Here is a 12,519-nt window from a genome sequence, read left to right on the forward strand (position 1 = left end):
CTTTGGGTGATACACTTGGTTCACCTTTGACTGTCTTTAATTTTAAAGGACTCTTCTCAGCAGTTTTTGGATACAGACTTTGCAAACACCTGTGACTCATTTCTGAGAATAAGGACATCATTTTCCATGTACAGGGTGTCCCATGAAAGACACCCATTAGGGATCCATGGGTCGTAGGGTGCAATTGCCAACTGTTGCCGCTGCATCTGCCGGTTGTCACTAGGCATAGTTGTCGGACACCAATTTTTCACACATGCCCCATACACTGTGCGGCTGAGTGTACTGGTGTCTTTTTTTGAGTTTTTTGTAAAGTTTAATTGCTTCAGATATCGTTGCTAGACATTATTTACGCAATTGTGCTGAGCCCAGGGATTTCCCTGCCCATATGTCGCTGGGCCCGGTCCTCAGACAGAAATACCATGCGTGTGTCTTCTATACTATGCGACTGAGTGTTTAGGTGTTTTGTTTCGAGTTTGGTTTTGAGTTTCCTGTCAAGTTTTCATTCAGTATGGTACACAAGAAGGATAAATAGGTGTATCTTGTGTTGAACTATGCAAAAACAGAACTACATGTAGAATGTCGTCTTGAATTCATAATAAATTTTCCCAGTGTGCATGTTGCCAATGATTTGTGAAGAAATTTCAAGAGACTGGATCCGCGTTACACAAACAAAGGCCTAGAGAACCTAGTGTTTCAATAGAAAAAAGTTAGACAGGACAGGGGATGCCTTGTAAAGAAGTCCGAGAAAATCTCTGTGCCGTTTGGCACTTCAGACTGGTGTGTCAGGAGCACCTGTTCACAGAGCTGAGCACAAACTGTAATTGAAACCATACCAAATAACAGTAGTGCATCAACTGAGGAACTCAGATACTGTTGTTCGATGTCATCATTGCAACTGGCTGTTACAGTCTGTGCACGATGGGGAAGTTGATCCTGAGATGCTTTTGTTTTCTGATGAAACATGGCTGCATTTGTCAGGGTATGTAAATTCTCAGAACAATCGATGTTGGAGCTCCGAAAATCTTCATGAATTACAACAATCACCTCTGCATGATGGGTAAAGATGAGTGTGGTGTGCAATTAGTGCGAGATGTATTATTGGACCAATCTTTTTCCACAAAACAATACTTTCTGACAGGTATGTGAACAACAAACTGCATCCTTTTTTTCGGGAACCAACACCTAGTGAAAAGGCATATAGTTATTTCATGCAGGACAATGCAACACCACACATTGCCAAAGCTTCTAATGACAGCAATATGAAATGTTTTTGACGATAGGATAGTGGACCGGCTTCGTCATTCCCCAGATCTAAATCAGTGCGATTTTTATCTTTGGGGAGTGTTACATGACCAGGTGTATGCAAAGAATCCCCACATGCTTGAAGAGTTGGCTAGCCATTTCCCAGATTTCGGCACCTGAAATTTGACGAGAGTTTGCAAATGCGCGTAAGAAATGTCAGGCTGCCCTTACCGCAGAGGGACATCATTTTGAGCACCTACTGTAAATAAAGATAAGCTTAAATTTATCAGATGGCATCATTGTTTATGCTTAACTCAGGGGAGGCACACGCACAACCGACTACTGGCACATAGAGTTGGGTGCAGTGGCACAGCGGATACAGTGGCAGTGGCCAGCACATGCACGGGCGGCAGCTGGTGGCCTTGATGCACGATCTGCGGACCCATCCCAGGTGTCTTTTTTGGGACACCCTGTAGTTCTTGCTAGCAGCCGTACTGATTTGCAGATGTTTGTTCATAACTGTGCAGTGTACTAGTGGCCACTGTTGACTCTATTGTTGTCTGCTTTGTCACTGAACTGTGCTTGCCCTATCTGTGCTTTGTTGCACTATATCCAATGTTTTTCATTATTTAATGTATAAATACAAACAGTGGTCTCAATTTCGACACCACAAAGTATTTAACTGATAGTTACATCGATTGTACACATTGGTGCTTTTGTGGAAGCTTAAAGCACTAGTCTGTGTTGCCTGCACTGTGTATTTACAGTACATGGAGATGCACTAAACCTCTTCCTGCAGCAAACATTTTGTACTCTACCCACTCCCCTCATTCAATAGATACCAAGTTATAGTCCATGAGTAGTACTAATATAGTACGGGAAACGTTTTGGCTAGTGAGAAATTGATTTACTCTGACTGTCCTTAACACCTTTAAAACAAGATTAAAATTACAGTAGTTGAATATTAATTACTAAAAACCTTTAAGGAAATGTCTTCTCCAAAAATATGCAGGTTAAAGAGATTGAAACAGAAGTGGTGTGGACAGAATTAAAGAAACAGCTGACTTTACTGAAACTCCTCCAGCAACATACGAGGTGGCAGCACTGTCATTGGCTGAGTTACAATTTATACACCATTTCCACCACATATAGCTCAATGAAACCACCTCTAAGTTTCTTCAACCACACATGCCACTCAATGTTGCAAACCACAGTAGCAGAGGCTCTGTTAACATGGCTTATGGAGATGGACACACAAGTTCGCTACAAAAAACATCCACTACTGATAACAAAGAATATTAAGATTTCTGGTGAATCTTTTTTCTTATTGTTAACACTTAGGAGCTGAAGGCCTGTAAACACACAGGTACGCCTGACATGCCCGTAATTTTATGGATGAGCATTCTCAATCATCCCCTTCCTTCCATTATATGTTCTTAGAGCTGCCATTGGTCTGGGAGGCACAGCAGAGACTATAATTGAAGTATTTGATGCTAGATGGTATGCGCATGCTGGGCAAGGGTGAAATACTACTTTTTTTTGGGGGGGGGGGGGGGGAGGTGATTTTGAAGAAAGTGTTGTTGTGTTTTCAGATGCTGATAATTAACATGATTCTGATGGATTTTATTGATGAAGGAATGCAGATAATAAAATACACAATATCTTTATTCAGTTTCAACTGAAAGAGCTTTTAATACATAATTACTGTAGGAAGTGATTTTATTTGCAAATACTACTATTATGGTAGATTCAGATGAGGAAGCAGGTGTACAAGTTCTTCAAAACCAAATATTGCCATTATTCCTGATGATACTAAGCCCGAAGAGTGCACAAGGCCAAAGGCCAAGCACGAGGCCGAGGAACTTCATGCCACATTGATTCTGAGGAAGGCTGGAAGACTACTGATCATGTACCAGACACCAATATATTCTCAGAACAATATGGAAAGTGCAACCTTATCAGTTTAGACCAGAACAGCGCATCTCTACACTTATTGTCATGTTTACTTACAGACAGTATGGTGACTCATATAACGCAGAAAAACTAATCTCTATGCCCCACAAAGCCCAAGGAAATTACGAAGTACAAATTCCCTTTCACATACCTGTTCACTATCAAAGTAGAAAGGATTTACTCTCACAGAAATAAAGTTTCTGGCAATTATAGTCCATATGTGTGCGAGACCTTGTATATGAGAGCACTGGTCTAAGACTCTTATTGTGCTGTGTAATTTCTGTCCAGACTTCTTGAGCCATGGTAAGTTTCTTTCTATTTCGAGAAACTTTAGCACCAATGACAATTCAGTAGAAAGAAAAAAGGAGAAGCTGGCTATAATGCACTACACAAGGTGAGATCCCTCCTGGATACTGTCAGCTAATTACCATACACACCATCTCAAAATATTACAACAGATTAAGGTATGTGCAAATTTCTTGGCCATGTGTATTTCAAGCCAAATAAATATGGGAAAAAAGTGTAAATGTTATCAGAGTCAGACACTGGTTATGTCTGGAATTTTTCTGTTTATGCAGGTGAGAGGTCTGACACTGCTTGGGAATCTGTCAGGAAAAGGTTACACTTCATTTACAAACCAATGCTACACCAGTCCAGTCCAACAATTGCTTCAGAACTGGAAGCTGCAAAAGCTGCTCTTGTGGGAACAACATGAAAATCTAGAAGGATTTACCTTGTGCTATAAAAGATTCAAAACTACAGCAAGGTGAACTAATTTTTAGGCATAAAGGAAAATATCTTAGCATCTGTTGGAAGGACAAAAGGGATGTGCAGATGATAAGTACAAGGCATACTGCTGAGATGGTGATCTTCACCGATAAGAGAGGCGGGAAGATGTCAAAGCCAGCCTGTGTGGTGGACTATAATAAAAACAAGTTGGGTGTTGACTTATCAGACCAACTACTGTCATACAAGGCACCGGACTGAGAAGTGGTGGAGACAGTTGGCATTACACATCCTACTAATAGTGATGGGAAATGCCGGTATATTTTACAACAACGTATCTGGAAAATGCCACACAACATCACTGTTTACGACAATTATCTGTGCAGATCATGCAGATAGCAGAGATCTCGAGCCATGACCTAGTAGATGGGGACTCTCCAGGCTAGCAAATGCAAACCATTTCCTGGAAATGACTGACATGCAGATAGGGAAGAAACAGAAACAAAACAACGTGCAGCGTGTTCTCTCAGATGCAAAATACTTACTGGAAAAGGGTGGCAAAAGACACAAGCTATCAGCATAGTGAATGTGAAGTGGTACTGTGCAAATTACTTTGTTTTAAAATTTATATTACAAAGACCAAAACTGCATCTTAATATAAAGACAAAGGACGTTACTGTAGATAAAACAAGCAGCAGAGATCTTTATTAAAATTTTGTGAAAAAAAAAAATGTAATTTTCTTCTGGAAAATTAAATGGGTATATTCTTGACCAATTTTTCCTCTTTCAAAAAACAAAATTATACTTGAAAGTTTCTTGGAAGCACATTTTTAAACTAGAAAGTCCAGGCTTTTCAATATGGGTAATATAATTCCGCTGCATCAACATGGATACTCTGCAAATAACACTTAAGTGGTTGGCAGATGTTTCATTTAACCACCTTCACAATAATTCTCTATTATTCCAATCTCGAACAGCACACAGAAAAATGATAACCTATATCTTTCCGTGCGAGCTCTGATTTCCTTTATTTTATTATGATGATCATTTCTCCCTATGTAGGTCAGCGTCAACATAATATTTTCGCATTCGGAGGGGAAAGTTTGTGATTGAAATTTCGTGAGAAGATTCCGCTACAAGAACAAATGCCTTTGTTTTACTGATCTCCACTCCAAATCCTGTATCATGTCACTGACACTTTCTCCCTATTTTGTGATGATACAAAATGTGCTGTTCTTCTTTGAACTTTCTCGATGTACAAGTCTATATGGTACGAATACCAGACTGTGCAGCAGTACTTCAAAAGAGGATGGACAAGTGTAGTGTAGGCTGTTGCTTTAGGAACACCAGAAATCACCTCTGTTGTATTTGGTGACTGTCCGTCAACTAATACAAACTGTGACCTCTCTGATTGGAAATATTGAATCCAGTCACATAACTGAGATGATATTCCATAAGCACACAATTTCACTACAAGCCAGTTGTGTGGTACAGTGTCAAAAGCCTTCTGGAAATCTAGAAATATGGAATCAATTTGAAATCCCTTGTGAATAGCACTCAACACTTTGTGTGTTTAAAGAGCTAGTTGTGTTTCACAAGAACGATGTTTTCTAAATCCGTATTCACTGTGTGTCGATAGACCATTCTCTTCAAGGTAATTCATAATGTTCAAATACAATATACGTTCTAAAATCATGCTGTATATCGACGTTCATCATGAATATTGGTGTGACCTATGCAACTTTCCAGTCTTTGGGTATGGATCTTTTGTTGGGTGAGCAATTGTTTGTGACTGTTAAGTATGGAGCATAGTCTGAAAGGAACCTAACTGGTATACAGTCTGGACTGGGAGACTTGCTTTTAGTAAGTGATTTAAACCGCTTCACTACTCTGAAGATATCTACCTCTAAGTTACTTATGTTGGCAGCTGTTTTTTTGTTGCTATAACAGAAACCATTAAAAACAATGAGACCTTTCAGTAGAGGTTTATGCACTGTGGTTCAGGGCCCAAAGTGTTAAATGGACTGTTTGATACAAAAAAGTGAAACAGATGATATGGCAAGGAGGCCATATCAGGTGAGTATGACTAGTAATAGGTAGCTGTCAGTTGTGATTCAGAAACAAACACATGATCTGTATTAAATACTGAAAAACGATAATCTTGTAATCCCACAGCCACACCAACCAAATGACAGTTACAGAGATGTAACTCTCCAGCAAGAAGTTGCTCACAATACAACAACAATTTTGCTCTTATTAGCTTTTGTTAGTGTTGTGTACATAGTTCCGCGTAGTCAGCGTGTACACAACTTTCCCACTAGAGCGCGCCCCGCTAAGCACAACAGCGCAGGCGCAGTGCTCGTCCGTCTCCAGACTACGAGATGGCGGTGCCTTAGAGACGGACCAAATTCTGCTTCCGCCGATCTGCGCAATAATATGTAACGCAGCCAATGAGATTGCTGCTAACGTAGAACCTTTTCTCCTCGCGGATCACACTCGCGCAGTGATACCTGAATGTGCAAGGTATTATAACGAGTGTACAGACCTCCGATTAGCCAGTCTGCATTTGTCTGCACCAGTCTGTACGAGTCTGCATTAGTCTGTACGAGTCTATAGTCAAGTTTCAGTCTGCGCCTAATAAGATTATCATATTCCTGTACATAGCCATGAAGATAAATGTATAGACACTTTGTCAAGTATCAGAGATATGTGAGAATAAGATTAATGTACCAAGACCAAAGGAACTTCAGATTGTCAATTGTAAATAGCATCCACAATCAAGCTACGTAAGGTTCATGCTTGTTATTATTTTAATAAATGTGTGTGAAAATTAATCAAGTTCTGTTTAAAGTTGGTCACCGTCAATCTGCTACTCTAAGCGTGCAAGTGGAATTTCTATCGTCTGACCTAACGGCAGAAGATAAACACGCCACGATAAGACCATGAGACATATTGCTGACACTCGCCTACTTCGTTAGAGCGACAAGTCAAATAATCTGATGATGTGTGTACTGAAGGTCTTACGGTACACACACCACAGTTAGGATATATGGAATGTAAAATACAGTTAGAGTGCAATCACTATTCCTGAGAGTGTCTGTTACAAATTTTACTTTTTAAATTTCTTGGTTACTTAGTTCAAAGTGTATATTCATAAATGTGCCATTTAGTACCTGCAAGAGGTCAGGTGGCAGAGGCATCCGCTGGTCTTCCAGTCTTGACATTTCCAGAATAGCATGCCATTCTTCACTACTACGGTGCTGCTGTTGTTGCTGAGAGTCTGTTTTAGGCCAACGCAATCTCCAAGGTGAGCCTGCAGTTGTACGTAAAGTGTCAATACAAGTACACAGCTGTGGTTACAGTAAACCACAAAACATCCTTGATACAATATGCAGATGACAAGAGATAAAGTGACTGCTTAATGGAGAACATATGCAGAAATGCACGCGTACAGAGATGAGTATATGTGTATATAGAAAACACACACACACACACACCACTTAAACAGGCTGTACTAATTCTTTTGTACTTTATTAATATTTGTTTTTAGCATATGCTGACAACCAAATTCCATAAGCCTGTCCTAGTTCAAGATTTCCTTTCACTCAGTGGTAGCCTCAACCAGACAAACCACTTCATCTGATGCACAAGCAACACAGTGAGTAAAAACCGAGGATGAACACTCCTAAACCGAAATGGGGATCCTCCTCCTCTTTCCAAAAAGATCTTTTCCAGGATGTTAAGACTTCCTTACTTCAAGCATCATCTCCCAATTCTTCCTAACAAATACTTCTGGAACCTCAAACTTGACTATCTGAATTCCATGCTGTCAGTTAATATTAAGCAAGCAGTAGTAGACAAGGGAGCAACTGTTAACTTTAATTCAGGAGGCAGCATCTTTTTAAAGGTAACTGTTTTACTCTTTATTTTAAAATGTTCATTTTAGGTTATATAAGTAGAAATTTTTATTAGTTTGGTGATAACTAATTACTACAAGTGCAGACAAAATTAACTTTAACATCTGTTTTTTGTAAAGTATACCTTGACTAGTACTACATATCCTAAAGTTCTCTTTTATTAAGAACTCCAGGAAACATGATGGATGATGGCACTGACAGTACATTTAGTAGTTAAGCGTGTAAGGTATGTGAAAAACGAGTGTATAAAGGTATATTATGTTTGAAGTGTAGCTTCTGGCTTCAAGAGAAGTATATGAAGGTCAATTTGAAAATGACAAGTTTCCTTGGTCATGTTCCGTGTGAGCAAGACAAATGTGTAGAGGTGATTAATAAAGTGAACTTCAAAAATGAAATTGTCAAATTTCTGAACACATACACTGAGGCACTTAAAAAGATGAAATATTACTTTTGAAAGAGGAAAATGCAGCACTGATGAGCAAAAAAATTATGGTGCTGATGAAACTACTGATATAATGACAAAAGTAAGCACAAAATGGCTGTATGTGTTATATAACAGATTTCAATAAAACACTTAAGGTTGGCACAAACAACATGCTAAACCAACAGGAAAATATAAATGGATCAACACAAAGTACAAAAATAATGCACAGTCCTAAAGAAAGGGTCGAAACGGATTTTCTAATAACTAATGAGTCTATGTTTCAAAATATAGTAGCTCTGAGTTGCAAAACTGATGTTTGCCCAGAGTTACAGACTCATCAACTAAACAAGCAAATGAAAAAGTCTTGGGAGCAAAATGAAGCCAAGCAAAAAGTCCTAATTATAACACTAACTACAAAGCATTATTTTTGTACATGTGGGAATAAATTCATTTCAAAGCTGTAGTGAAGAAGACATCACCAATAAAACAAGAAATGTGATCCAAACAGTAAAAACACATATATAGCATCATGAGCAGTAGCAAGTTACATCATCCATAGAAGATCAGAGAGCGACAGACATAGAAACAACATAAACTGCCATTCTACAAAACAAAAAAAATAGGCTGTAAAAAAATCTGTAGATTCTAATAAGTTCATAACAACACAAGAGGGTCTATTTTTCAACAGATTAGGGCCTCAAAATTTCAGGAGAATGGTTATGTGCAAAATTATAAACAACAATAAAAACAGAAACTCCGCCATAGCCAGTCCCAAGCCCGGTTGAGAATGGAGGAAGGGAAGGAGTAACACCTCATTAAAAAACCTTGGTTCACCTGGCCCGGGTGATAGTACCTCGTGAGGGCCCCTTGCCAGGGATACGGTGAAGACCTCGACAGCAGCGAAGGCGGAGAAGATGGACTTCGGTACGGCGGAGCTGGCAGAAGAGGCAGACTCTTGTCCAAGGCCAAAGTGGACAGAGGGCACGACGGTTCCACATGTTAGTGGAGGTACCAAGACAATGTCTGTTCCACATGTTAGTGGCGGCTGAATAAGTAATATTCCAGGCTAACAACCTGGTCTTACTTTGGGAAATCAGGGACTGACTTTGGATTCCCTACTCTTTACGATTTACAGCTTCAAGTCGCAAAATGGTAAGTTCACACAAAGAATGCTCTATCCCAGGTGATAACTCTGGTGAGGAATCCACCATTACATCATGTAATGCAATGGGACCTAGGATTCTGGGCAGTCCCAACACTTGTGATGAAAAAGAGACGGAATATATTGAAAAGCCTTCCAAGTTTCAGTTCAAGAAGTAGTACTACTTTGGAACATTAAATGTAAATTCACTTCTGAAAATTGGGAAACAAAAGGAATTATGATTATTTCTGCAGAAGAATGTTATACAAATTATAGCAGTCCAGGAAACACGATTCTTAGATGAGAATGTAGTTGATACACAATATTATAGAATTTATAAAGGGAAACCAGCAGTGAGAATAATGGAAAACATGCTGGTATTTGGAACAGCATTTTATGTACACAAAAAAATCGTAGACAGTGTAATATAATTTAGATAAAATTCAGAAAGAATGTCCCTGTTAACAATAAAGTGCAAGAACAAAAGTTACACCCTGTCATGCACCTATAAATGCAGACAACAGAAGAAATCTGGGGAAAGTACATCAATTATGGGATCTTTTAGAATCTGAAATATCTATCACACCTAAAAAGAACGTTAAAATACTTCTTGGTGACTTCAATGTGCAAATTGGGTGGGAAAAGAATTTTAAGACTATTGTAGGTGAATATCCATCACACTCAAGAACAAACAGAAATGGTGAAAGACTGATCAATATGTGTAAAATGTTCTAGTTAAAACCCTGGAGACATCCAAATGAAAACCTAGGAGAATTTCAACTGGATCACGTAGTCATATCTAAAAGTTATCACAGAAATTGTTGTTGTTGTGGTCTTCAGTCCTGAGACTGGTTTGATGCAGCCCTCCATGCTACTCTATCCTGTGCAAGCTTCTTCATCTCCCAGTACCTATTGCAACCTACATCCTTCTGAATCTGCTTGGTGTATTCATCTCTTGGTCTCCCTCTACGATTTTTACCCTCCACGCTGCCCTCCAATGCTAAATTGGTGATCCCTTGATGCCTCAGAACATGTCCTACCAATCGATCCCTTCTTCTAGTCAAGTTATGCCACAAACTTCTCTTCTCCCCAATCCTATTCAATATCTCCTCATTAGTTATGTGATCTACCCATCTAGTCTTCAGCATTCTTCTGTAGCACCACATTTTGAAAGCTTTTATTCTCTTCTTGTCCAAACTATTTATCGTCCATGTTTCACTTCCATACATGGCTACACTCCATACAAATACTTTCAGAAATGACTTCCTGACACTTAAATATATACTCGATGTTAACAAATTTCTCTTCTTCAGAAACGCTTTCCTTGCCATTGCCAGTCTACATTTTATATCCTCTCTACTTCGACCATCATCAGTTATTTTGCTCCCCAAATAGCAAAACTCCTTTACTACTTTAAGTGTCTCATTTCCTAATTTAATTCCCTCAGCATCACCTGACTTAATTTGATGTTCATCTTATATCCTCCTTTCAAGACGCTATCCATGAAAGAGGATGTCGCCTGGTAGAATTTTGCACAGAGCACAACTTAATCATAGCTAACACTTGGTTCGAGAATCATAAAAGAAGGTTGTATACATGGAAGAAGCCTGGAGATATTGACAGGTTTCAGATAGATTATATAATGGTAAGACAGAGATTTAGGAACCAGGTTATAAATTGTAATACATTTCCAGGGGCAGATGTGGACTCTGACCACAATCTATTGGTTATGAACTGTAGATTAAAACTGAAGAAACTGCAAAAAGGTGGGAATTTAAGGAGATGGGACCTGGATAAACTGACTAAACCAGAGCTTGTACAGAGTTTCAGGGAGAGCATAAGGGAACAATTGACAGGAATGGGGGGAAAGACATACAGTAGAAGAAGAATGGGTAGCTCTGAGGGATGAAGTAGTGAAAGCAGCAGACGGTCAAGTAGGTAAAAAGACAAGGGCTAATAGAAATCCTTGGGTAACAGAAGGAATATTGAATTTAATTGATGAAAGGAGAAAATATAAAAATGCAGTAAATGAAGCAGGTAAAAAGGAATACAAACATCTCAAAAATGAGATCGACAGGAAGTGCAAAATGGCTAAGCAGGGATGGCTAGAGGACAAATGTAAGGATGTAGAGGCTTATCTCACTAGGGGTAAGATAGATACTGCCTACAGGAAAATTAAAGAGAGCTTTGGAGAAAAGAGAACCACTTGTATGAATATCAAGAGCTCAGATGGAAACCCAGTTCTAAGCAAAGAAGGGAAAGCAGAAAGGTGGAAGGAGTATATAGAGGGTCTAAACAAGGGCGATGTACTTCAGGGCAATATTATCGAAATGGAAGAGGATGTAGATGAAGAAGAAATGGGAGATATGATACTGCGTGAAGAGTTTGACAGAGCACTGAAAGACCTGAGTCGAAACAAGGCCCCCGGAGTAGACAACATTCCATTAGAGCTACTGACAGCCTTGGGAGAGCCAGTCCTGACCAAACTCTACCGCCTGGTGAGGAAGATGTATGAGACAGGCAAAATACCCTCAGACTTCAAGAAGAATATAATAATTCCAATACCAAAGAAAGCAGGTGTTGACAGATGTGAAAATTACCGAACTATCAGTTTAATAAGTCACAGCTGCAAAATACTAACGTGAATTATTTACAGACGAATGGAAAAACCGGTAGAAGCCGACCTCGAGGAAGATCAGTTTGGATTCCGTAGAAATATGGGAACACGTGAGGCAATACTGACCCTACGACTTATCTTAGAAGCTAGATTAAGAAAAGGCTAACCTACATTTCTAGCATTTGTAGACTTAGAGAAAGCTTTTGACAATGTTGACTGGAATACTCTCTTTCAAATTTTAAAGGTGGCAGGGGTAAAATACAGGGAATGAAAGGCTATTTACAATTTGTACAGAAATCAGATGGCAGTTATAAGAGTCGAGGGGCATGAAAGGGAAGCAGAGGTTGGGAAGGGAGTGAGACAGGGTTGTAGCCTCTCCCCGATGTTATTCAATCACTATATTGAGCAAGCAGTAAAGGAAACAAAAGAAAAATTCGGAGTAGGTATTTAAGTCCATGGAGAAGAAATAAAAACTTTGAGGTTTGCCGATGACATTGTA

General features: G+C 39.2%; 1 protein-coding gene across 2 annotated transcripts in view; it reads right to left on the reverse strand.

The window, feature by feature from the left end:
* Positions 1 to 12,519, reverse strand: part of LOC126263041 (scm-like with four MBT domains protein 2) — a 161,470-nt gene that overhangs the window by 94,781 nt on the left and 54,170 nt on the right. For both annotated transcript variants that reach the window (XM_049960014.1, XM_049960016.1), the window contains exon 6: positions 7,095 to 7,234. In XM_049960014.1, the coding sequence (XP_049815971.1) occupies positions 7,095 to 7,234 (140 nt within the window). The remainder of the gene's footprint in view (positions 1 to 7,094; positions 7,235 to 12,519) is intronic.

This window comes from Schistocerca nitens, chromosome 6, assembly GCF_023898315.1.
Source record: "Schistocerca nitens isolate TAMUIC-IGC-003100 chromosome 6, iqSchNite1.1, whole genome shotgun sequence".
Lineage (NCBI taxonomy): Eukaryota > Metazoa > Arthropoda > Insecta > Orthoptera > Acrididae > Schistocerca > Schistocerca nitens.